Genomic DNA, 24,281 nt, shown 5'->3' with positions numbered 1-24,281 from the left:
TTCTTCTTCTTCTTCTTCTTCTTCTTCTTCTTCTTCTTCTTCTTTACGCTCGGACCGGTGGCATCCGCCTCAGCTGGCGGACACTTCATATGAAGATCGACAGTCGCTCACTAACTACCGGGGAGGATGTGGAGTACATAGTAGGACAATCTCAGAAACTTAGCTGATACGAGAAACTCTGCGACCAGCTTAGAAATCAAGAAACTCAATTACATTCAGGTTGGCTGTGCATACACGAACGCATTAGGGCTGGTCATACTACCACTAAGTTGTTGTTGTTGTTCAGTTCGTTCGCCGTTGAGGCCCACTTTGATCGCACGTCGCAGTGGGTGGTATGATCTCAACCGTGTGATACCGGATTCTCAACAATGGTCCCGGAGACTCCCATGAAGGAGTGACGGTCAAATACTAGTGTACAGCTGTTATGTTGGGGAAATTCAGATGCAAATGCTGTCATCCGCCTTACATGTCTCTCGCCTCCAGCCTTCCAACCGTCAGTGCGAAGCTTTCGTCATCCAAACAACTCACAGATTTGCGCTGAATGTCTGGGATGAGCCCGAGGGCAAAAGTCTTTCGTGTTATTGATCGTCCATGATTCATGGTTGATTATCATGAATTGTACGTACATCTATCTGTACTTCTGTGGTTCTGGTCTTCAGCAATGCCAAGAAATGCACGAGCCTGGGATTTGAACATGAAGAAATTCCAAGACAGCATTAAAGACTGAGCGGTGCGCTTAATGCGGCACCTATTCTCTGTTCTTTGTAGGGGTACTGGGTGCCTTTAACGACCTTCCATCTTCAGATAGGTTGAGTGTCGACCTAGGATCCGCCCCGTTGTCTATTAAACCTAGTCCCACTTGGCTTATGAGAGAAGACAGAATCGTTACGCGGAACGATCCCGAAGAATGCCATGAAGCATGTTTCGGTGCGGTGAATCGCAACCTCCGACTCTATCGCAGGACCGAAAACGGGCGAGCACTTCAAGGTATGATAAACCGTTTCTAATGCTCTTACAATGAATTTGTCCGAGCTTGTCCACATAGTGAAGCTCGCTACAATCTGTCCGTTGCGACAAGAAGGCAGTGGAGAACCGTTGACTTGATTATGCTAGCCAAAAACTGAACTCGCAAACAAAACGACGGTCGATATGCACTTACCATCGTCGAAGCATCCAGGAGCAGCTTGGCAGAGTATGATTAGGCTTAAATGACGTTCTAATTCACTAAATTACTGGATTATCTCGTCTTTTGGCCCCAATCCCTTGCACACATGAGATATGTAAACGCAGATCATCGGGCATTGGATCTGCACAGAAGCCGGGATTGGCAGAACTGACATATCACATAACAATTCCGGTCTAGACCAGATCACAATGAGAGACAAACCAGAGATATGCCATAACGAAGATCAGGCATAACTAGTTTGCTCGTTGAACCGCACCGCCCATGAGGAGCGAGATCAATATTCTCTTAGTGAGACACGATAGGTTTGTGTTCACCTTGTAGGTATTCGTATCCTGTAATGAATAGATCAGATTTAACGGCATAGCCTGTGATAGATCCCACGGATTGTATAAATGGAGCGATCTCCTGCCCAGCCTCCCCCATTTTATCCTCATTAATCTCCTCGAACCATTCCAGGACCAAGTCAAGCGGTGAGAAGCTGCGGTCGGGAGATTTCTCATACTTCCTTAGGATCACACCCATATTTTCCCGGTTGGAGTGGGCACTGATATGTTATCCGGTGCATATATTCCAAATTCATGGACCCTGGGGGTTAACAAATTAGAGAAAAATGAAAAAATGAAACTTATTCCATCACAACCAGTCTCGCTATCGAAGGCCAGCCACACACACACACACACACACAAGAGTCCGGAGAATGCTGAAGGGGCCGTATGCAGCTCTGCTAATAGCTGGAGATTATGCATCGCCTCTTAGGGGCGATAACTTCTAGTCATTGAGATTGTGAGTCACATGAAATAAAAGTCGGTAAACGCGATTAGGCCGTACATTCGAACCAAGCCACAGGTCCGGAGATGTTTGAGTGATGGTGGCGAATCTCGACATCCTCCACTACTGCCTCATTACCCCATCGCGATAGCGCTTCAATCATCTCTCTCTCTCTCTCTCTCTCTCTCCCCACTGAATGTGACATCAGATCTCCTGTTCTGCTCGGAAAACAACCACTGAAAACGATCAAACCTATTTGTGCGATTTCCTCCGAAGCCAGCCGAGCTCGCCACTGAGGCTGATATAGTCCCACCTGCGGGTACCGCTTGCACACTTCTAGTATGGACGAAGAACGATGCAGTCGGGTACAATCTGGAGCAAATTACGCCAAGTTAAGCTGCCATTGAGGCGGATTCAATAGTTCTTCAAATTTCAAACATCCCTTGTCTTTGAAGGGGCTGATCCAATACTATCATATCATATCATGGCCGTGATGTTAGCGCATGGGGCTAAAGGTCCAAATATGCGCGAGTTGACCCACTTACGCTGGAGTATCTTCAGCTCATTTTATGCCGACAAATTCAATCTGGTTGTGAAGGACACGATGTAACACAACAAGGTGCCAAGCAGAGAGGCTGCTAAGTTAGGATTTATAGTATTATAAGTACGTATCACGAGCTCCACTACTGGGTTGCCTGAATTCAATGGCCCTCCACATGTCCCGCAATCTCACATGTTGTTTGCCTAACTTAGTTAACTATTTACCTTCCAGCATTTAGGTAACAACAACTTCTTTGGCACCTCGCCACACCTCAGCTGCATGCATAAATACTGAACGACGTCCTAGCAATTTCGCTGTCGGCCCCTAAACGTTTTGATTTTCCAAAACACCTATATATATCCCTCCATTGAATCGTTCGCCATGGGTCTTACAATCCACACTATCGGAACCTCCACCCTTCACCGTCAGGCTGAACGCGCCGTTATCAACCTCGACGTGTCCAGCGATGGAAAAGATCAGTCTACAGTATCTCAAGACGTGACTCGCACCTCCAACCGCCTTCAATCCCTCCTGAAAGAAATCGCGCCGAAGCAGGAGTCCGGCGACCCCACCCCCGAAGCCCCGGTCACATTCTGGAGCATGAGCTCTATCAGCACCGGCAGTTATCTCCCCTGGGACCACGACAAGCAGGAACACCGAGCACGGGTCTACTCCGCCCGGACCAACTTCGAGGTCAAGTTCCGGGACTTCAGCAAACTGGGCGAGTTCGTGTCAGACGTGGCGAAGGACCCTCTGGTTTCGGTGCGGGATGTCGACTGGCAGTTGACGGATGATACAAAACAGCAGCTGGGACAGGAATGCAGGAAACTAGCGGTCTGGGACGCGCTCGCCAAGGCTAAGGATTATGCGGGTGCGCTGAACATGAGTAATCTTCGACCCGTTGAGATCGACGATTCTCAGGGACATGTTTCTCCGGCGCTGTATACTTCCGCTCGAAGGGCACCTGCATTTGCCGATGGTGGGGGTGAGCAGGCGTTGAGTTTTGTGCCGGAGAGTTGCGAAATCGAGTGCTCCGTGAAGATGCGCTTGGAGGTGGAGTGACTGGCCTGTGGGCGAGCGGAGACTAATGGGTTTAAGTTACGTGAGACGAACTATTCTTTGACAAATTGATACACCACTGAATTACTATATGAATATGGATGTTAGGAGTAGAACCGATCCCACAAATGACCGATTAGCACCTGTAGGGATATATAATTACTACGGTGGCTCTTAGACATAGGCTGCGGATCGAAAATTGTATACGACTAGGGTATGGAGGAAAGCTGAAGGAAAGACGAACGGCTCATAGAGAAAGGGGAAAAAAGCAAAAAGAAATGCTCCCACGCGGATTTGAACCGCGGACCTCATGATTACTAGTCATGCGCTCTACCAACTGAGCCATAGGAGCGAAAGTCGTGCATCATCCGTGAATCGAACACGGGCCTCATCGATGGCAACGATGAATTCTACCACTAGACCAATGATGCTGGAAAGAAATGGTCCCGGAGAGGCTCGAACTCTCGACTTCTGAGTTATTAGCTCAGCACTCTAACCGACTGAGTTACGGGACCACTTGTTGAAATTTTGTTGCCAAATTATGCTAATTGAGACTATACTAAGACTGGGGCGGTCACCGTCGGCATCTTCTACATCTATGATGAGGTAGTCAAGGCATATTTCACACGATACAGCTCATTTATATCCGTATTTTTCTTGTAACGTTGCTATATCCGTTAATTAGAGCCTACCTCCATCACTAAACTCGTTTCCAGGCGTCCCGGTTATTCGGGCTGTAGAGAACCGTCCTCTGTGTAGGGTTGCTACGAGATATATATAGTGACAGTATAGCGTCCTCGCCGGAGCAAATATCAAGATAAAGCGATAGTGTATTTATTTTATTTTTTTTCCCCTTCACTTTTGGTGGGTGCCCATTTCCTATTAACAACATTTACTTATTCATCCCTGCGTCTGACCCATTCGTAAACCAAACCTTTGACAATCTGAATTTCATGAATTTTATGAAATTCTTGGCATTTCGATCAGACACTTCTTCTCTTCCTTTCTTCTTCTTTTTTCCCTCATCCGCCCCGTTTTCTTTTCTTTTCTTTATTTTCTTTTAATTATTTTAATATTTTTTTTTTAAAAGTTTTAAGAGCATCCGAAGCCCTCCACATGTCCAATTCCGGTAATCACCGACTCGGCGGCTTCATCGTAAACATAAGTAGCAATTTCGGCACTAAGCAAGTACAACAAGGACCTCAATCGAACCTGCGCCAATATCATCAATGAAGCTAGCGAGATTAGCATAAGTAAGTGGTGTCCGTAGTGTTGAAGTCGGGTTTTGCGAACCCATGAGAGATACAGGAAAGAGGAAAGGGCACACCGTGCTGTGAAGGAGTTATCAGAAGAAAAAGAAATAACGGCCTTTCATACTCCCAGAGCAAAGGCGGATCATCCAGCCTGCTTCAAAACATAATACGTCTCATGTAAAGTATGAATGGTTTCGACAAACTCCAGACCCGCCTCCTTAGAGCATTTTAAAAGTTCCGGCTCTTCCCAGATCTTTTGCACGGATTCAATATGGCTCTCTTCGATCACTTCTTCATGATCGGCTTTAGTCCACTTGATTACTTGTAGCTGGTAGGGAGTCTTTTTGATTGACCCTTCTACGGTCGGACTTCCAATCGGCAGTTGCCTGTAAACAATATTCTCATAGAGCCCACTCGGGAATTCACGCCGTTCGCACAACCCTGTATATGTCGCATTTTCGCTCATTGGATCTGTCGTAGATTGCGTCGATAATAGATCTCTCCTTACAGATAGATAGAAACGCCCTGATCGTGGTCGAAGCAGTGCAGCAGCCTGAGCGAGAAACCTCAAGAGCTCCCCTGGCCTGGTAAGAAGACTGACGCTGCCAGCCGCGGACAGGAGTAAATCAACCTGATTGATATGGGTTTCTAGCAGTTCTGCTGAGATTAAATGGAGGGCTTCTCCGACTAGCCAATCAATGCGACCGACGTGCGACATGCTCGGCGTCTCCTGCTGTACTGCCAATGCACGATGGATCATCGAAGGTTCCTTATCAACCCCGATAAATTCGACATTGGATAGAGGAATGTTGTCCCGAACGCCATCGGTGGCGAGGTTGGCCAGCACACGCCCGGTTCCTGTACAGACGTCCAGGACGACAAGATGTTCACCGTGATGATCAAGAGGATAGTAGGATTCCACCTGCTTCTTCAGGGCCGATAGGTAGATTTTGGCATCATCTTGGGCGTTCAAGGTCTTGACATCCGCCTTGGCCTGTAGATCGTAGTATTCTGCTAAATAAGCAGAGTTCTTGGATTTGTCGCTCATGATGAAGAAGAGGATGCAGCAGCTGCCTATATTCTCAACAATAAAAAGCCGACCAACCAAGTGACTACGAGGTCAAAGCTAGATAGTGATGGGTCAAGAAGTCATGCAGCGACCTTGCTCAATGAGAAATAGTTCATGAGAAGGCCTCAATCGTACTATCTAAGGTACGAGCCGCAGAAGACATGTACCATAGTTAGGATGAATATATCTTCTTTTAATGTTGCAAGATGATACTATAATGTAGAATCTGGTTGAATAAAAGAAGGTAGTCTTCTGACGTGGTTGACAGTGGCAATGGCCATTGATGTAAGGCATGGCTCGTGCGCTCCCAAACCCTGGAAACCGAAACAACGGTACCGGTCATCTGCCCATCTGCAACCTCAGCCTTGGATTTTTATGGACAGAAAGCCATACGATTGTAATCCGTTTAAAGTAGAAGTCTAGCCAGGTAACTCGGAAAACATGAACAGTCGCCTCCTACGAGAATACGCTGGGGGCCCGTGTTTACTCATACGATTTTCACCAGGACTTGCTCAAGCAAACATAAAAAACCATATATTTGACTTGAAGTAACAATACCAAGGGAGATAAGTCTGCTAGTAGATAGTACGTCATGATGCCAGCTCATGATGTGCAAGTTGATGTCCAGGAACTTCGACTCGACAGGCTGGCCGAGGTTTGAAGATGTATGATTTATCCTCAACCACAGTATTTCCCGAGAGGTAGTTTTGAGCCCTGTCGGCTTGAAAGTACCTCGGTCGCAGCTTGAAATACCAGATGACGATCGCAAGAGTCAATAGGAATGTACATCCGAGTCCGACGCCAACACCAAGTCCCACCTTTGCTTGCGGTGATATTGTACCGCTATTGCTCGGATATAAGGGTGTAATGGGTGATGTGGTAGAGATTAACGAAGTCGCTGATGTGGTAAGCGTGTCGGTTGATGTTAGTGTTGGTGTTGTCAGTGTCGTGTTCGCTGGCGTTAAGTTCACTCCAGTTGGTGCCAATGCCTCGCTAGTTGGTCTCGATGCTGGGATAACTGACACCGTTGTAGATGATGATGATGTTGATAATGACAATGTTGTCGTTGTTGTTGTCGAATCTTTCGCCCTTTTACTGATATTGAAGTAATGGCTAGCAAAGAAACCAGGGCTCTCCGCTTCATCGGCATCTCGGATCTGGAAAAAGAAAACATTACCATCATCTAGACTTCGTTGGGTCGATACGATCCAGTTATACGTTGTGATATCCGATAGGTTTGCTGTCATCTACCGTCAGGTTGAAATATGAGGGGGCCCTTAGGCTGTAGTGGACAATGACTTACTTTGAAGCCATTCAAAATGGGGATTCTCATCTTGCCATAGCATTATGGATATACTCTCCAAACTGGTCGCCCATCTTAACTGAACCATTTGCTCAAGTTCGTAGACTGGGTTGTCCTTGTAGACATGAATAGGGCCCCCAGTTGGGGGGTTGTAGAATATTCCCGGCTCTGCTTGAACCGAGTATTGGCACAAAAGAAATGGTGTTAGGAGTGATTTTAACATTAGTACGTAAATCTCAGATTGACTCGAGGAACGAGTGTGCATATTAGTATGACAAACCTATAAGCAAAGAGATGTCGACTTGTGAAGTAATGGAGAATAAACTAGAAACATGCTATTACTCCTAGAAAGATCAGGGCCCCTGGAGTTTCAACTCCATCTTGGGTACACTGATCCCTCTGAGCGGTTACCATGTTACCATGGTTATTAAATATCCCTGTTAGGCTGAGGCTGGAGAAATTGGTGTCTTTCATGTCCTGTCCCGTGAAACAGATATTTTGGAAACATGCCCAATCAGTCAAACCGTAGGTGGGCTGTTTCATTAACAAATCTACTGCATCTTAGCGCTCGAGGGGTGGGCCTCGGCGAGGTTTGTGTGACTTTATACTGCCCAAGATAGCACGGCTGAAGGTATAGTCAGACAAAGAACAACTCTGTAAGAAATTAGCTGACAGGGGTTTTCCCGGGCGAGAAAGAGGAAACATCATTGGATCCGTTCAATGCAACTAGGGTCCTTAGGGTCTTGGTCTGCAGGGCATTAATTTGTACTGATGAGGAAGGATTTGCACGATCATATTCGCCATTAAAGGCCGTTGTTTCACGCCCCCACTTCCCCCGACTTTTGCGATACCGTGGCCACTGCCACAACCTCCTGAACTCACCATAGATGATTTGCGTATAAGACGAATAATGTTGGTCGTTGCACGTCGATATCTCTATCTGGGAACGGGTTTCGGCCTTTTTTGGCTATTTTGGTATATTTTCGGAAGCCCTCTGGCGCAAGTAACCGGAATTGTCTCTCCATCTGAGTCGACCTCGGTGGCCCCACCCACACACAGCGCAAGAAATGCTACTTTAGGTGTACACATCTCTCTACTCTCGAGAATCTCTATTCGATATGGTGCTAATTGACCTGTGACATTATAGTTCCAATCTATTCTTGCTCTCTCCACCGGCCCTTCATGGCGAACGAGAGGATTATTTGCTGCCGCAAACCTAACCGGCCTCTCCATCCATATCCCACCACAACCTCCAATCCATCCCGATCTCGTTACGACCTTCGAGACGTTAGGATCAGAGTACATTCGTCACCCTTCCCACGGGGCTAGTGTTGCATGGCTTGCACATCTCGATATGATCAAATATACCATCCAAGCAGACCTGGATACTGCCCTAATCATTGAAGACGATGCAGACTGGGACGTAACAATTCGCTCCCAGATGGTGCGAGTCGCAGAGAGTGTCCGCAATCTGACTAAAACCCCCGAGAATGAAACAGCTCCATATGGCCGTGACTGGGACGTTCTTTGGATCGGTCATTGCGGCGAATACTGGGAGGACCTATTCGAGACAATCTTCTACGAGGACCCCACCGCATGCCCGCATAAGTACTATCTTGGCTTTGCACAAGGGGACATGGAACGTATGCCAGACCATCAACGCGCCGTTTACTGGTCGGCAAATCCCGTGTGTTCTTTCGCATATGCTTTGTCGCGGGACGGTTCTCGAAAAGTGATAGAGCTGTTGGGCGCAGGGCAAGACGAAGCGTTTGATGTCAGCATGATGCACGCCTGTAGCGCGGGAAAGCTGAAATGTATCTCAGTTGTACCTGAGGTGGTGCATCAGTACTTTCCCAACCAGAAATTCGGAGTTAAGAGCATGGTTGATCTTGGAAACGGGGAGCAGGCTGGTCCTGACGACTCGGAGTTCGAGCATATTATGGGGTCAACGGAGAATATCCTCGAAAGCGCGCGATGTCGTGCCTTGTGGAATAAGAGATGTTTAAAGGAATGATTGCTGGTGCTTTTTTTTTTTTTTTTTTTACCATAATCTGACTAGTGCTTGGTGTGAATCTGTAGTGTAGTCTCGGGCTTGCTCTCTTTGCATGTGCTTCTGCACCTTGAAACTATTATGGAGTATTCTGGATACATATTGTAACTCTATTGATCCTGTAGATGGTATGCATTGCTTGACAGAAAGAATCATCCCCCTGGAAGCTCATACCGAATCTAGCTGGCAGTTCCCGACAATTCATTATAGAGCACTGTACTAGCAAGAAAAAAAAATTAGTTGTCCATTCACTATCTACATACAAGTAATTACACTCATTAGCATCGCATCATCAGCTTCATCACTGCTTCTCCAAGAACACCACCTTGCTATCATAATCCGATTCAAACTTGAACTGCAGTCCCATGTTCATCAATGTTGCACCAGAGTATGACCCACTGCCGTCAACGCTATACGTGGCCTTAGGGTCTAATCCCTGAAGCCTGATCCAGGGAGTGGCGTGGTTGACATTAGGGCCGAGCTGGAAGTTGAAGAGGACGGCTTGGTTGCCATCCTCGGAGATGAATAGCACCGCAGGCCAGTTGGACTCCTCAGGAAGCCTGAGACGCCACATATCGCCAGTCAGGATGATCGGGTTAATCTTTTCTGCAAGCGCAATTAACCCGGGGACTTCAGCCTTCTCATCCTCGTGTAGCTCGGCGGGATCTAGCTCGAGACCGAATGATCCGCCCATCATGGCGACGTGGCCACGGAACTTGACGGGAATGGTACGTCCAGTCTGGGCATTCGGGACCGCTGAGAGATGGGCACCCATGGCACTGGGTGGATATGCCAGCGAGGTACCGAGCTGGATGGTGATACGCATCAGAGCATCGGTGTTGTCGGAGGTCCAGATCTGCGGGAAGTACTCGAGCACACCGGGGTCAAAACGGCCACCACCAGAGGCACAACCTTCCCACAGAATATCGGGGAAGCGCGTGGTCAGGGTTTCGAACACCCGGTACATACCCAGGATGTATTTGTGGTCGTTGCTGGGAGAGGGTGACTCGTGCGTCGCCCGGTTGAAATCCCACTTCACATAGGAAATAGCCGAGCTGTTGAGAATGTTGGTAATGGAGTCGATGATATAGTCCTGCACCTCCGGCAAAGCAAGGTTGAGCACGAGCTGGTTACGCTGCAAGGTGCGTGGGTATTGGCCGGCATGAAGCACCCAGTCAGGGTGTTCGTGATACAGGGTCGAGTTGGGGTTGGCCATTTCTGGCTCGATCCAGAGACCAAAGCGGAGGTCGGTTGAGGAGTTTGCTGCCTTCAGCTTCGTGACATCTTCCACCAAGGGGGATAGGCCATCAGGGAAGCGGTCCGGGTTGGGCACCCAGTCACCCAGACCGGCGTTATCTGATACACGTGGGTACTTGTCGCCGAACCAACCGTCGTCCATCACGAACAATTTCACTCCCAAGGCGGCCGACTCCTCAGCCAGGCGGTAGATTGTGCTCTCATTGTAGTCGAAATATAGACCCTCCCAGCTGTTAAGCAGCGGTGGGCGGTCCGATGTGGCGAACTTGCTCTTGATCAGATGGTTGCGGTAGAGGCGGTGGAAGGAACGAGACATGCCGCCGATGCCGTCGCTGGAGTAGACTGAAACACATTCCGGAGAGGTGAGTGTCTCGCCCGCACCCAGCTGCCAAGACAACTGACTGGGATTGAAGCCCAGCAGAGCGCGAGTGAGGCCCTGGGAACCCTTCTCGACATCAACGGAGAACGAGCCTGTGTAGACAAGGTTAAATCCCCAGGCCTCGCCCTGAGACTCAGTTGTAGAGGGATGCACTATCGTAAGAAAGGGGTTGTGCAGGTGAGAGGAGAAACCAGTGCTACTTCCGAAGCTGTATATCACGGGTGGAACGTCAATTTGCTGCTTTCGTCATGGGCTTAGTTGAATAGTAACTTACCCTTGGACTCCGTATTCCACCTTTCGCCTCTGACGGTGGGCCTCTCTCGCCCAGTCGCCCCTGAGGCTAATCATTTCAAGATCTTCATATGGAAAATCAAAGCTGAAGCTAGACAGTGCCTCGACGGTGATATTTTGAGTACCCTTGTTCGTAACGTTCGCGCTCCGCACAATGGCATCATATTTAGGAAAGATGGAGTACGACAGGTCCACCGCGATGGAGCTGTAATTGTCGTATAGATGTACCACTAAGGTAGTGACATCCTCTTCACTACCAAAGGTTGCAGGCAGACCGGGCAAAGCAGGCTTTCCCGGAATCACCGAGTATGACTGATACTGCAGATCTGTCACGGTGTAGCCTGCTTCTTGGCGAATCCGAACGGCGGGAATACGAAAATCTCCCCGACCCTGATCAGGAAACTCACGGCGAGACCGGCCAGGCAAACCAACCCAACCGCCAAGTGCCTCGGGACCAGGTCCTGGGAAGATATCGCCAGTGATACTGCCACCGAAATGATCGGACACCAGGTCACCGGTGGTCTCATTCACTCGGAAGCGGTATGAGACATTCTCTCCATTGAGGGCAAAGGTTTTGCCGTCCGCGACAACTGCTGTACAGGTGTCAATTGGGAGCGAAGCTTGGAAGAGTGCTAGCAAGGACGAGCTTATGTGGCTTCACTTACCATTGTTGCTTGAAGTTTCCTGCGCCATGACTGAAGGGCCGTTTCCGAAGACAGCCAGAAGACTTGCGGCTGCCAAAGCAGCACGCTTTGGAGAGCCGAACATCTTGTCTTAAAGGTGATTGAGCTGTAGAGGTGGCGCTCTAAGATCCCGGAAAGGATGGGTATCCATGCATTTAAATAGTCGCGGGGAAGCATGAAAAGCGACAGACGCCGCAATAATTCCCCCAATCATTTGCAAAGCTGCACTACCACGGCAAGGTTCGTCTTCATTACCCCTTTCATCGAGGGAATAGCTGGACTTGACACTAACGGAAGGCATTGGATGTGGGCCGGGGAAATTCCCGCATTAATTCCAACAGCCATGGTCGCGCTTTTCCTTCCACCGTCACGTCATGGTTCCTTTTGATAGTTTGAGATAGACAGACCGATTCCCTGTCTTGGAAATGTGGGGATATTCGGCGCCGGCAAATGCCAATGCGGAGGAACATCGGGGAAATATCTCTTGTGTGTTTCCCCCCCACATACCCCGTACCCCATTCCCGCCCTCTCCGTGGGATTTTTGTATCTCTCGGGTTCATCCTCTATGTTGTGCCGGGCTTGAACATGCTATAGAAGACGACGTCTAAGCGGATTTGCGAAAGTTGCTGTACAACACTCGATGGAGTAGCGAAGAGCAATCGAGGGCACCTCAATAGCCATGACTCGACAACCTCCTAGCGGCCAGACCGCGGGGTGGCCGTTGCCTTAGGTCGGATCTTGGGAGCCTCTCAGAATGGTGGAAAACAAGCCCCACGGGGTCTGTTCAAAGCCGGGGCCTCCTTTCGGCTCGGAGCTATCTCCGGCGCTCGTACTGTGCTCTGCTCTCTGTACGTGCGCCCTGAGGTCATCCCACAAATTGACCCTTTCCGAGTAAGCTTGTCCGGAATTTGGAGACCGAACCACCCCGCTCTTTCCAGAATACTGTTTCTTCTATTTGTCTCGAGGTGGTCCGTATGGGGCAGTATGATCATTCATAATTAACACCTTACTGTAAGGAGTTTTAGCAATTGGAATTATGATCATACCACTAGCTCGGTGAGCCCATTCAGTGTAGGCAGCTTTCAAGTCGGCCCTATTCCCTAGTCTTGGCGAGCCCGAGCCGACCGGACAGTGACCGAGCCGAATATAAATCAAGCGCATATACCCAAGGGAACCTGAAGATCCACCCTATCACATGAAGCGGTGCTTCTGCGCTCACTTAACCAACTTCCTAGGGGCGCAAATTCCACCTGAAGATATCTGATTCGCTCGGACCTATCATCACAATGCCCCAGTAGAACCAAGATATGAGACTATATAAGGACGAAAGGAAATTTCTGAGCCGAGCTCGGGTTTCTTGATTTATGCAGTACCGCTCCTTGCAGCCCAGCGTTTGTTGCAGAAATTCACCAGCCCTCTCTAGTTATGTCCTGCAACATCTCTCGGGCTTCAGCAAGCATTCCAAGTACCGGCTGGTAGGCCTTGTACTAGGCACAACCATCAGAGCCAATACGCGACCTCGGCAAACTCTGAAGTTTGCTTGTTCATCCCGGCTTCCTCCTTTATACTAGTATCTCTATCTTACCTAGAGAACAACGAGGTTAGGGGTCGCACATCTTAAGTACAGCAGATACCGCTCTCTGCGAGGAGTAAAATATCGTTATCCTTAGTATTAGTAAAGATTACTATGACCTGAAGTCTCTTTTGCTCATGATGTGCGTAGAGGAGATAGTGAGGTCATGTCTTGTGTTAGATTTGCATGCGGTAACACTGCTCGGCTTTCCACCCGGGGTTTAGAATTCTACTCGTCCCCATATTGTTGTATAAGCTCGAAATAGAGCATATTTAGTTCTTATTTATCCATCTCATTGGGGTGAGCTAAGGCAAGAAACGTGAGCTTTAGCCGTGTTGACATCTAGGTATTGGTGATGCCAAATCACCACCCATTTGCAAGGGGGGATCAACAAAGATAAATGGCATGGGTTGGTTTGAAGGACATTAACCGTTGCCTGTGTTTTAGTCAATTCCTCCTCATATATGTCGACGTATGTCAATATGTCCTGGGTCAACTTACAAGCCCTGCCATTCTGGATCATAGTCATTGGGTCGTTTTCATTTGTCCTTTAGCTCCTTAAACCTCCGTTAGAATGAGATATAACTGCTTGCCTTTAAAACATCAGAATCTGGACGGGGTTCTTATATAAGCTGGCTAGCCTGTATTATCGCTCTCAGACATGTACTACTTGTACACCTTAAGTGCGACCAGGAAAGCTCCGAGGAAATATGTCCCTTATATTAAAAGCTAGATAAAAAGGGTTCTGCCGTGTCGAGCAGCCAAACGGTGGACAGTTGCCAGATACCATCCAGAAGCCAAGGGGCCTGCCCTATGCGCCTTTCGACAATATGGTCTAATCAAGGAGTGTAGAGTAACATGTTATCAGGCGTGTTAGTATCGTGTTTCAGCACCTCAGGTGTCTACCATATATCATGAGAGCTTCTATTTTTACACAAGCTTTTGGCTCTCAAAAGGTGTGACTATACACATATAGTAGACGTTGCTGCTTACACGCGTGGGTGTTTATAAGAACATTATTGAACCTGGGGAGCTAAGCAGTAACTATTTTAAGTTCAAAGTAACAAAGGTCCTATATAGGTTATAATTCTCTATCAAATTTTGATGGGTCGCTTCCAAGTGAACTATGTTGTTCATTGCCAAACCATGGTATGTGATGATGTTATCAGGTTTAGGGTTTGTCGCTGCTTTGATCATATGTATTTAGGGTAATGCTATAGGTTTAAGTACATAAGAGATGAAGAGTGTGTGATTTAAGCGGACTAAAATTGGATTGACTATACATTCGATTCAATATATGTCTAATGCATCTAGTTAGGAGGGCTTTTGACCGCTTATATAATAGTCAATCTTCGTGAAAAACTCCTGAAAACTAATTTGATATGCTGAGCATGACTTAGAAACGCAGAAAAATTGTTGATCGCCAAAACAAAGCAGATCGGCTAAATAGGAGTCGGCAAAATTATAAATAACACATTCTGATTTAGACATGTACGGCTTTCTGATAACACTTTCCGCACCTACCAGAGCAGTATCAAATGTTTACTCTGGGTGTCAATCACAAGATCACCCCTTTTCCTGTCATTTATGCATTGCTTCCTGAAGCCAGTATCTCTTCCTTCGCTGTCAGTTCAGAGAGTCGCAAAGCGCTACTTATTTACCGACACGAGACTTTCCCCCTGTCTTCTTCTACTTTTTTTTTAATTTTTTTTTATAGGTTAATTGGAGGGAGCACTCAGTTTTTGATGTGAACCCCAATTAAAGACCAGAACATAATATATATCGGACTTGATATTTCCTTCCAGATACCACCGCATTTAATATAGTACTGGCTGCTGGATCAAGCCGCAAGCTAAACCATCACTCATGTCCGGAACCCCCAGAGTCTCTCCCTACTGGAACCTTGCTTTTTGAATCCGAGGCCACACGGTGTGTATTTGAATGCGGATTTTAGAATATAAGGGTATGTCGCTGAGGCTACCACAAATCTTACAAGGCAGCATTTGTGACATCCGTGCTGGCCGATTGGGCTTTCAGCAGACAAGTATTATTAGATTAGAGAACCCATCCCTGAGTGTTATAAATAATGGCATTAGCCCTGAATCCAGTACTACAGTAGTAAAGATCTGTAAGATTAGGCATCCCCTTCTCCTACTCATGAGAGACCCCTGCGTTGTATTATATAGACTAAACTAACAAGTTTTACAGAGTAGAGAAGGTGCAGCGATCCCCTCAAGTCGGGATCTTGCCGATTTCTCTACGACGATTCTATGTACAAAGGTTGTAGACAAAAATACCCCTTCTACACCACTATTTTCGTTAGGGTCTTGGGAGATTCGGAGAATGCCGTCTCAATCGAAGTCTGGCCCTATCATTGACCTTTATGCAAGCGGATGATGTGAGGGTCCAGATACAGCGTTATATCACCCTTCTGCCTATTGCTTTGGCGATAACCACTCCTCTACACACGGCCTAAAGTTACGTCCACTTGCTCTGTTGAGACAGCCATTATCCTCAGAAGTTCGTAGCGTTCTGGCTCCTAGATCCTTGGCCACAATAGTAGACCGAGGGTCTGCTCGAGGTCGTGCTAGTTTAACCAAGAGCGGCGATATTAGTCTCCAATAGAGTGTTAACCCGCTCTTCAACCCATTTTTGTTCAGTTGAACTGCAAGACTTGTTAAAAATGTATTAGAATTTGATGGTAAGGGGCTGCAAGTATATACTAATATAGTAAGTAGCCGAACGATCGCTTCAGGCACTGCCAGCCTCACATTTCCCTAATGCAGTAAAGATGGGCACCCCTAGTACAGATTTGGCAGGTACACAACGACCAAAAGGGGAATAGTGTCAGCTTATACCATATAGAGCAAACCAATTCAGGTTTAGATTCCGTCAGTTCCGCAAGTACCCTACTTTGTATATTTTCAGGGACCTTGATTCTCCACTTCTTTGATCAGTATTTGCCCATGCCTAACCTCATATAGGTGATGTAATTGGCAACGCCAATGTTAGTAAGACTACAATCCAAGACTCCCTTCTCCACAACTTGATTTCAGCCCCCCACCGAGAGGAATACCACAGACTAATCAGCAGATGAGTTCAGTGCGTGGGGTAGTGGCGATGTCTCTCGGCACTGCTTGGAATACCGACGATTAGCATAATGGAGGCTCGGCATGTAGTAACGTAGCCAATCTAGGAAACTCCGTTATACATCTAGCCCCCAATATCCGTTGTCCATAGGGAATGCGGAACTCGCTTGGGACATTGCGCGTATATACACACGCGTATATGCACATGGAAATGGACCCAGACCTAAAGCTCAATGTACTTGATTTTGAATACAGGTGTTAAGGCAGAATTGAAGGTCAGTGTCCTCCTAGCATCAGCATATTCTATCACGTATTAGCTCCCCATCATCGAATATAAAAACCGGCGCCCATACCCTCCTGAAAACAGATATCTACCAACACCATCTATCAACCTTGTCAATTCCTCATCTTCCAAAAAGTTATATACACCTCCGAGATGCAATTCAAGAGCCTCGTTCTCCCTGTTTTCGTCGCTACCGCGTCAGCCGGCTACGTCCAACTTTGCGGCCCCCAAGGATCATGCACCGACACCGGCAGTGCCAACGACAACAGCTGTATCGGCCCAGTAAACGGTAATGGAAAATTCACCTTCCAGGCTCACGACATGGGTTCTGTCATGATGTCCATCTTCACGGATAAGGGATGCTGGGATAACAATGTTGCTACTTGTGATGATTGTACCAGTGTTAGCTACAATGGACAGGGTAAGTAGTGGTTCGATCTTGGTTTCTTTTTGGGTATGTATACTAATTTACTTTCAGGTCCTGTCTGGGCTATTTTCCATTAGACGGTTTTTACGGGAAGTGTTACGAGTGGGATTATGTGGAATGGGTGAAGTACTTAGGATGTGATTCGTATCGTGGTATGGATGTTGTATTTGTTCGAATATTATCATCATGTTCTCTGGCACTAACTCGTACCTGTGTTGGATTTTTATTGGCGAACTTCTGTATGGGCAGTAGTATGGATAGCCATAAGAACGTAACTGTCAAGAACTATGAATCTCATATGGAGCTAGCTATCTGATTTCCCCGCCTAAGATGGAATATTACAGTAAAATTATTTGTCTCCCGAGAATCGGACCGAGGAAGAGGGAAGGCTCTCGTGTTCAAGTCACATCTCTTGCCAAAGCAGTAGTTCTGCAAATACTCAACGAACTTGAGAAACAGCCCGATAATCTACATCAGCTATTAGATATGTCCTACCTACGCAAATACCACTGTAGCAGTCAGCACCTTAATTCTATATGAAGTTGTACTTTGGGGCCCTTCCGCCTCATCCCAGCGTCATGAAAAGCTTCTCCCCTTTTTTCTTTTCCCTCCCTTCCTTCTGCTTTTGATAACATCTTGCAATATACTGTACATATATTTGGCTCCAATACGTATTATATGTCTCCATTGAGCCTATATTGACATTAGTGGGGTATATAAAATTTCTAATAATTAAATGGTTAATGTAACGATATTACCTGACTAGTATACCCCTAGTTTGTTAAGTCTGGAACGACCAAGTCGGTTATATATTTAGGGCGTAATCAGTCCTGGCCCCGGTTTTCTTGTTAGTCTGTATTGAATCCCCTCATGCTTACGTTCATTCTGCATGATCTAGCTCAGAATTATTCCTAGATATGGGTTAGGTAACCTGACAAATATATGACTCAGCGAAAGACGGTACTTGGCCGTCGCCATTATTCAGATCAGATCTTTTCGAAGCTGATGTCAATTTAGTAAGGAAGGACGTGAGTCTGCTAAAATGGCCTCTCTATGATATGTCTCCTTAATCATTGTATCCTAAATCAAGATTCAGTGAGATCTCGTATGCGTGGCCCCAATCGCTATGTTTACTTCTTATTTCTTTCTCTTTGTGTAAGCTAGAAAAAAAAATTTCTCTCCTATGAGAACACTTATTTGGGCTGTAACCACAATGGCTAGCATATGTGAGAATACTTTGCTGCTGAACCGCAATCAGCCATTGCACACATCCTTCACTGTTACCATCGGCGCTGTTGACCGACAATAGGCAGATTAGACGCAGTATATGACTGTTGGAAAAAATACCTATCCTGCAAGAGCAAAGTCATGGTCTGTATGCTATAGCAAGCAAGTTCCCCAGATCTGACAGGTCAATTTATCCTCGGCTATAAAACCTGTAAAGCCGCCCTTGACAGAGATCATTATCAAGTTTGGAAAAAGATGCTTCTTTCTTGAATATCTTCTATCCGACTTTCCTACAGCGACATGAGTATTTATATTTTAACACCAGTATGCGTCTCGCTCATGCTTTATCCGCCTTGGGAGCCTGCCTAGTTATTGGCTCTGCTGTACCAAATCACTTTATCGGGACTACTAAAGGCCTGGGCATCTCATATGATAGTTACTCTGTACGTTTCTTGACTCATTCGAACTACACAGGGCGTGAGTGGGTCCCCGATATTAGCCGATTTTTAGCCTCTTTATATGAACTACGTCCTTCAATACACAATGCAAGACACTGAAAAACGTCTAAGAGCGAGATCTTTTAACCAAAAGCTCTCCGGCAATTGTACCACTTCGGGTTACAAGTTCTTCGTGCAAAAGGTCATAATGTCCGGCGACCAGGCGTCATATGGTAGAAACCCCAGCTCATCATAACAACTTCCGCACTGACCTTCTGCTAGTCACTCTTGATGTATTCGCATCAGAAAGGTATGGATCACTATCCTATTTAAATTCATTATCGGCCTCTGGTAACTGAACCAATTGCTTAGGTTCAAGGGAAACCCACTCGCTATCGTGAAGACTGGCGATCACAAACTGTCGCAGCAGCAAAAGCAACAGATCGCCAAGGAATTCAACTTCTCCGAAACGGTTTTCTTGCACCCTTCGGACCACGATGGAAGGCCTCGGGTGGACATTTTCACTCCTGTTAATGAAATGGAATTTGCCGGCCATCCTATCATTGGCACAGGCCATCTGCTCTTCCGGGAGCTGTTAGCCAACGATGCCAGCGAATCAACCAATTTAACCATAACTACCAAAGCCGGGCCCGTTGCAATATCTCACGACCCAACTAGCCAAGTCGTCTCCGCAGGGGTTCCCCATAACATACACATTCACCAACAAGAGGCGACACTCAGCCGGATCCTCCCGGCCCAGGCGACTTTAACGGCAGCAGCGGATTTGCATGGCGTAAGAGATGCATCACCTGTCGTATCCATGGTCAAGGGTGTTACGTATGCGCTGGTGGATTTAACTGAGAGGACAGATCTGTTCTCTGGTCTTGTCCCGGGACCAAGTCCTGAGCTTGAGCTTGATGATGGTTGGACACCATCTTTCACCGGTGTTATGTATTATCAACTATTAGAGACTCGATCAGAGGGAGATATAACCGTCTGGGAGCTTCGTGTTCGCATGATTGCTATTAATTTAGAAGATCCTGCGTGTGGAAGTGGTGGATGCTCCCTGGGCGCTTATATTGCGTTAGCCAATAGTCAAAAGGGCCGAAAGCACCGGCTTTACATTAGCCAGGGCTCAGAGATGGGAAGACAAAGTCACATCATCGTGGAAGTTACGTTGAATGAGGAGAAGGATGCAGTGCAGAGGATTGATCTTGCTGGTCAGGCAGCTTTTGTGTCAGAGGGGAAGATATATGTAGACTAAGGAATTCTATAAATTTATGTTGCTCATGGAAATCCTTTGAAACTGTTGCTTCGAAGCCAGTCCTTTGCGGCATATATATGAGGACTCAATTTGCACTTTTCAACCAGTTTTATTCCTGGAGAGCTTAGAGATGTCGTGAGGTTACGGATTTTCTGTACTAGTGAAACCCCAAATAAAAGAAGAAAGAAACAATATTTCGGATTGAGGAGAGCCAAGAACTTGGGGATATCTGAGAGATTCAATTGACCAGCATTCAGCGCTCACGGCGTCAGAAAGACAAAGGCAGAGTCCCTCAGGCTCTAGCATCAACTGACCAATCTTTCGCATGACGATTGTGCTTGGAAAGATCGGACCGAGTGGACTCCATAGCCCAGGGACCGACTTTTCCTAGCGATACCACAGACCGAAGGTCAAAAAGTGAGATATCTCATTCCGCGCCCTGTGTCATTCGCTATGTCGGTTAAAATCGGCCATGCGGATTCTGCGCCCTATGTCTTTCTATACACCATGCACGCATATCAGAATTGAAAAGGTGTCTAGTTCTAATATCTCGCAATAATATTACAAACTGTCATACTTTTGCATTTGTCTTTCTTGTCACCCTTCATGGCCACGGACAACAATAGGCACCACATAGTTGCCATAGAGGCAGTTCATTGCCCGATTCCAAGCTTCGATTTAGCCCAACCATACTCTCTCGACGTTTACAGCTGGACCAATGAATCAGATCTCGCTTCTCGTGTTAAGGATGCCACGATCATCTTAACCACCACAATCCGACTATCGGCGGGGACTTTGAGCCCCCAAATCACTCCAAAACTGCGCCTGATAGTGATCATGGCAAGTGGAACAGATTGTGTTGATAAACCTGTCGCCAAAGCTCGAGGGATAACTGTGTGTTACTGTCCCGGTACAAATGTGGATAGTGTCAGTGAACATGCAATTGGGCTCTATTTCGCTACTCGGAGGAAACTGGTCAATCTGAATAATATCACGACTACGGTGCCTGCGGACAGGACTCATGACACGGAGTGGAAAATGAACGGCTCAATTCACAGACGACTTCGCACCCCAGATGGGAAGGCACCATTGCTGTGCTGCGATGAGACTGTGGGAATCATCGGGTACGGATCGTTAGGAAAGCGCATCGAAGTATTGGCTCGCGGGCTTGGGATGAATGTGATAGTGGCCGAGCGTAAGGGGGCTACTCCGCGACCAGGTCGGATTTCTTTTGAAGATACATTGAGGAAGTCTACCGTATTAATTCTGTGTTTGCCGCGAAGTCCAGAAACGGTTAACCTGGTGTCGATCGAGGAGCTACGCATGATGCCCGCTCAGGCCGTACTAATTAACGTTGCCAGAGGTGGCATCGTGGATGAGGGCGCTTTGTTCCATGCACTTAAAGAGGAGAGCATCTCAGGAGCAGCGGTTGATGTTTATGCTAATGAGCCTATTGGGAGAGGAGACTCGCCTTTGTTGAACCCGGACGCAGCAAACCTGAACTTGGTCTTGACGCCTCATCTTGCTTGGTTTGCTGAAAGGACGCTACAAAATCTCCAGGCCGCTGTAAAATGTACTGTTGAGCGGTGGTGTGCAGGGGATACGATAAATCAGGTAGATTGTTGAAATGTTAGGTCATAAAAACAATAGCCTTTTTCTGCCTGTTTGCCTTTTGAACTGTGCACAAGGGCCCGTTGCTGTGAAAGGATACAATGTTAGATAGAGCTAATACCTATCACGGAAACTATATATGTATGGATCTCATTCAATAATAACTGCCTATCCATAGCCCTAATACACAGCTCATGCTGACACAGATCACGCGAGGCTCACTGACCTAGCCTCGCTGCCTCAGCGCGAATAATTTCAGGAATCTCTGCCTCAAGACTCTTTTCTTGGGGCTTCCAGCCTAACACTTTCGTCGCTCGAAGAGCAGAACCTCTGGAATTGAAACCCCAGCTAGCAGCCTCGAAGCCTGCGGGTGATTTCAGGGCTTCGTCAAGCGACCATTCCTTATGCTCTGGTTCTTGCGTAAGGTGGCCAAGTTTGAAAGCTTGCTGACCGATCAGCCTGGATAGGTCCCCCCAAACATGTTCTCCATTCTCGGAGAGAAAGTAGCCCTTGGCGCCCCAAATTTCCTTGTCGTCCTTTCTTGCAGGATCAAGAGCGGCCCGTACTAGGCCGTCATATAGCCTACTTAGGTCGTAGACGTGCACATTGTTCCATCGAGCCAAGCCCCTTCCTAGTTGGGGGCTGTACTTCTGTGTCAGGATAAACGAGGCCAACTCATAGACCTGTCGACCACGACCTGACACGGGTCCCCTGCCGCGGCCGTAGATTGTAGGAGGGCATACAATGACCGTCTTGACACGGTCGGAATGCTTGGAGCCAATGTCCAATACAATTTCATCTACATTCCGATGAAACGCAGCCGCAGGCAGATTAACCAGCTCATTAACACCATCCCAATCGTTAAACACCTTGTCGTCAGGCTCACCAGAGACCTTGCGTACTTCTGAATCAAAGTAGGTCAAGATACCAGTACCACCAGTATGCAGCCAGTATCCCGGCCGCTCGGGACTATGGCCTTCGATCATCCCCTTTGCGATGGCGTTTGCGGCCCCAACATGATCCGAAGCATCGGCGGTGTCTAAATGATGTCAGTTGGAGTAGCCCGGGTAGTCAATTACGTATACGGTTTCTTAAACGAACGGATCACAATGTCTGCCCACGCAGCCTCTTTGGCAATATTTTCTGCATCGTCCAAGTCTCCCAGGACTACCCGCACCTTCGGATATTTGTCGCGTACTTGCTGAGCTTTGTCCTCAGTTCGAATCAGAGCTGAGAACTCGAGATCCGGATGGGTCTGCTGGATGAGGTGGAATGCGTCGCCACCGATATAGCCGGTAATTCCGGTCACAAACACTTTTGCGGGCATGATGAATGATGTTAGACGCTATGGAGGCTGGAACAGGGAAACTCTTTGCTTTTACTGTATGTTCAGTAGGAATGAAATAGTTTGTTAACCCCACCGATTGTATTATTAATCCGGCTAAACTTAAGTTAAGATGTGGGGTGAGATAAATGTTGAAGCTATCATTAATTAGTTAGGGTGGGGGAGCTTATTAATATCAGCGCAGCGAATTCCGCTACTTTTACTATATTTCTACTCATCAGGTATCTCAAGAAAAAAGAAAATAATATTAATTAATAATTTAGTAATATTGAACAAGACCAAGAAGCAATGTTAGAGAAAGACCTAAGCCTAATGGAACTGCTCAGGGCATAGACAGAAAGAAGCCTTCAAACAACATCCCCACTCCCTCAAAGTATAGAATCTGATAGAAGAATAATGCCTTTCTTCAGGCCGAAGATCCGTCCTCATTAACCTTCACAAAGACTTCGATAACCCCAGAGGGATCTTGTACTCCAGCCAAGAGATGTACTTTCTGAATAAACGTAACGAGGGACTACCCGTTTTGCCCATCTTCCTCTGTATTGTTGGAGGTTTCTTCGTCCACAACATCTGCCGCCAGCTCAGAATCCAGCCATTCATCCACCTGCTTCGCATTGAGCCCAGAATCAACAGCCAACCCGGTCGAGACCTCTTTATATGAGATGTCCCTCTCCAGCTCATGATAGGCCGCAAGAATCTTCTCCACCGGGCGCACTCCAAGTCTTAGTCCCACAAAGATGAACAAGGCGATGCGCATCGCGAGTATTCACAATCATACTTCCACCTTTGGAATTGATACCGACTGGGCGCTCAATCCGATTCATGCGGCTGAACAAAAGACATTCATTGCTCTGGGGTCATATCGCTTAACTAGTCATCGATCAATTCACTCTTGGGAACGCTGTGCGGGTGCGGGTTGTAGTTGAGGTTGTAGGGGCGCCATTTGATAAAGAATACGTCTGATCTTCCACATCGTTAGAGCTGGACATCTATAGTCTTGTGTATTGAAAGGCTGAAAGGCCTACTGCGCAAATGGAGTAAAACTACTTCAATCTCAATAACCGTCGAGTTGTGCAGGGGTTAAAACGCGATGTTGGATGTCATGATGGGGACAACTAGAGGGTTCAGTTGATAAGGGAATGTTCTAAATTGTTAATACAATGGTCATATAGTCGTGTCTAAAGTT

The 24,281-nt window shown here is 47.1% G+C and overlaps 10 protein-coding genes and 3 non-coding genes across 13 annotated transcripts; 6 read left to right on the top strand and 7 right to left on the bottom strand.

Annotated features, from left to right (window-relative positions):
- Window positions 1–2,577: 2,577 nt before the first annotated feature.
- On the top strand, window positions 2,578–3,662 carry BDV27DRAFT_119019 (SIMPL domain-containing protein). The gene is made up of 2 exons (XM_032064758.1): window positions 2,578–2,618; window positions 2,727–3,662. The coding sequence occupies exon 2, from the start codon at window positions 2,877–2,879 to the stop codon at window positions 3,555–3,557; it is 681 nt and encodes a 226-aa protein (XP_031933846.1). The 5' UTR covers window positions 2,578–2,618; window positions 2,727–2,876; the 3' UTR covers window positions 3,558–3,662.
- A 171-nt stretch (window positions 3,663–3,833) lies between these two features.
- On the bottom strand, window positions 3,834–3,906 carry BDV27DRAFT_t3. The gene has a single exon. It is a non-coding gene; the product is annotated as a tRNA-Thr (tRNA).
- Window positions 3,907–3,914: 8 nt separating this feature from the next.
- On the bottom strand, window positions 3,915–3,985 carry BDV27DRAFT_t2. The gene has a single exon. It is a non-coding gene; the product is annotated as a tRNA-Gly (tRNA).
- Window positions 3,986–3,995: 10 nt separating this feature from the next.
- BDV27DRAFT_t1 lies at window positions 3,996–4,069 on the bottom strand. Its single transcript has one exon. It is a non-coding gene; the product is annotated as a tRNA-Ile (tRNA).
- Window positions 4,070–4,648: 579 nt separating this feature from the next.
- Window positions 4,649–6,099, bottom strand: BDV27DRAFT_119018 (class I SAM-dependent methyltransferase). The gene has a single exon (XM_032064757.1). It carries the CDS (start codon window positions 5,853–5,855, stop codon window positions 4,950–4,952), a length of 906 nt encoding a protein of 301 aa, XP_031933845.1. The 5' UTR covers window positions 5,856–6,099; the 3' UTR covers window positions 4,649–4,949.
- A 393-nt stretch (window positions 6,100–6,492) lies between these two features.
- On the top strand, window positions 6,493–6,991 carry BDV27DRAFT_119017 (uncharacterized protein; the record flags this gene model as incomplete). The annotated part of the gene is made up of 1 exon (XM_032064756.1): window positions 6,493–6,991. A coding segment is annotated over exon 1 (349 nt), but the record flags the coding sequence as incomplete, so codon positions are not given.
- Window positions 6,992–7,942: 951 nt separating this feature from the next.
- On the top strand, window positions 7,943–9,211 carry BDV27DRAFT_119015 (uncharacterized protein). Its single transcript, XM_032064755.1, has 2 exons — window positions 7,943–8,260; window positions 8,327–9,211. The coding sequence occupies exons 1-2, from the start codon at window positions 8,090–8,092 to the stop codon at window positions 9,191–9,193; spliced, it is 1,038 nt and encodes a 345-aa protein (XP_031933843.1). The 5' UTR covers window positions 7,943–8,089; the 3' UTR covers window positions 9,194–9,211.
- A 239-nt stretch (window positions 9,212–9,450) lies between these two features.
- On the bottom strand, window positions 9,451–12,247 carry BDV27DRAFT_119013 (alpha-galactosidase). Its single transcript, XM_032064754.1, has 3 exons — window positions 11,822–12,247; window positions 11,140–11,749; window positions 9,451–11,073 (listed from the first exon to the last, which is right to left on the bottom strand). Exons 1-3 carry the CDS (start codon window positions 11,922–11,924, stop codon window positions 9,531–9,533), a joined length of 2,256 nt encoding a protein of 751 aa, XP_031933842.1. The 5' UTR covers window positions 11,925–12,247; the 3' UTR covers window positions 9,451–9,530.
- Window positions 12,248–16,937: 4,690 nt separating this feature from the next.
- Window positions 16,938–17,288, top strand: BDV27DRAFT_151615 (uncharacterized protein; the record flags this gene model as incomplete). The annotated part of the gene is made up of 2 exons (XM_032071382.1): window positions 16,938–17,205; window positions 17,263–17,288. 2 exons carry the CDS (start codon window positions 16,938–16,940, stop codon window positions 17,286–17,288), a joined length of 294 nt encoding a protein of 97 aa, XP_031933841.1.
- A 1,714-nt stretch (window positions 17,289–19,002) lies between these two features.
- BDV27DRAFT_164947 (PhzF family phenazine biosynthesis protein) lies at window positions 19,003–20,139 on the top strand (the record flags this gene model as incomplete). Its single annotated transcript, XM_032073787.1, has 3 exons — window positions 19,003–19,108; window positions 19,158–19,185; window positions 19,248–20,139. Exons 1-3 carry the CDS (start codon window positions 19,084–19,086, stop codon window positions 20,137–20,139), a joined length of 945 nt encoding a protein of 314 aa, XP_031933840.1. The 5' UTR covers window positions 19,003–19,083.
- A 606-nt stretch (window positions 20,140–20,745) lies between these two features.
- BDV27DRAFT_151613 (D-isomer specific 2-hydroxyacid dehydrogenase family protein) lies at window positions 20,746–21,765 on the top strand (the record flags this gene model as incomplete). Its single annotated transcript, XM_032071381.1, has 1 exon — window positions 20,746–21,765. One exon carries the CDS (start codon window positions 20,746–20,748, stop codon window positions 21,763–21,765), a length of 1,020 nt encoding a protein of 339 aa, XP_031933839.1.
- Window positions 21,766–21,903: 138 nt separating this feature from the next.
- Window positions 21,904–23,185, bottom strand: BDV27DRAFT_119009 (uncharacterized protein). Its single transcript, XM_032064753.1, has 2 exons — window positions 22,852–23,185; window positions 21,904–22,789 (listed from the first exon to the last, which is right to left on the bottom strand). The coding sequence occupies exons 1-2, from the start codon at window positions 23,075–23,077 to the stop codon at window positions 21,969–21,971; spliced, it is 1,047 nt and encodes a 348-aa protein (XP_031933838.1). The 5' UTR covers window positions 23,078–23,185; the 3' UTR covers window positions 21,904–21,968.
- A 424-nt stretch (window positions 23,186–23,609) lies between these two features.
- Window positions 23,610–23,919, bottom strand: BDV27DRAFT_151611 (uncharacterized protein; the record flags this gene model as incomplete). Its single annotated transcript, XM_032071380.1, has 2 exons — window positions 23,610–23,809; window positions 23,874–23,919. 2 exons carry the CDS (start codon window positions 23,917–23,919, stop codon window positions 23,610–23,612), a joined length of 246 nt encoding a protein of 81 aa, XP_031933837.1.
- Window positions 23,920–24,281: the final 362 nt, after the last annotated feature.

This window comes from Aspergillus caelatus (genome assembly GCF_009193585.1).
Source record: "Aspergillus caelatus strain CBS 763.97 unplaced genomic scaffold BDV27scaffold_1, whole genome shotgun sequence".
NCBI lineage: Eukaryota > Fungi > Ascomycota > Eurotiomycetes > Eurotiales > Aspergillaceae > Aspergillus > Aspergillus caelatus.
The sequence above is the reverse complement of the archived record's forward strand: the minus strand, read 5'-3'. Positions and strand labels throughout refer to the sequence as shown.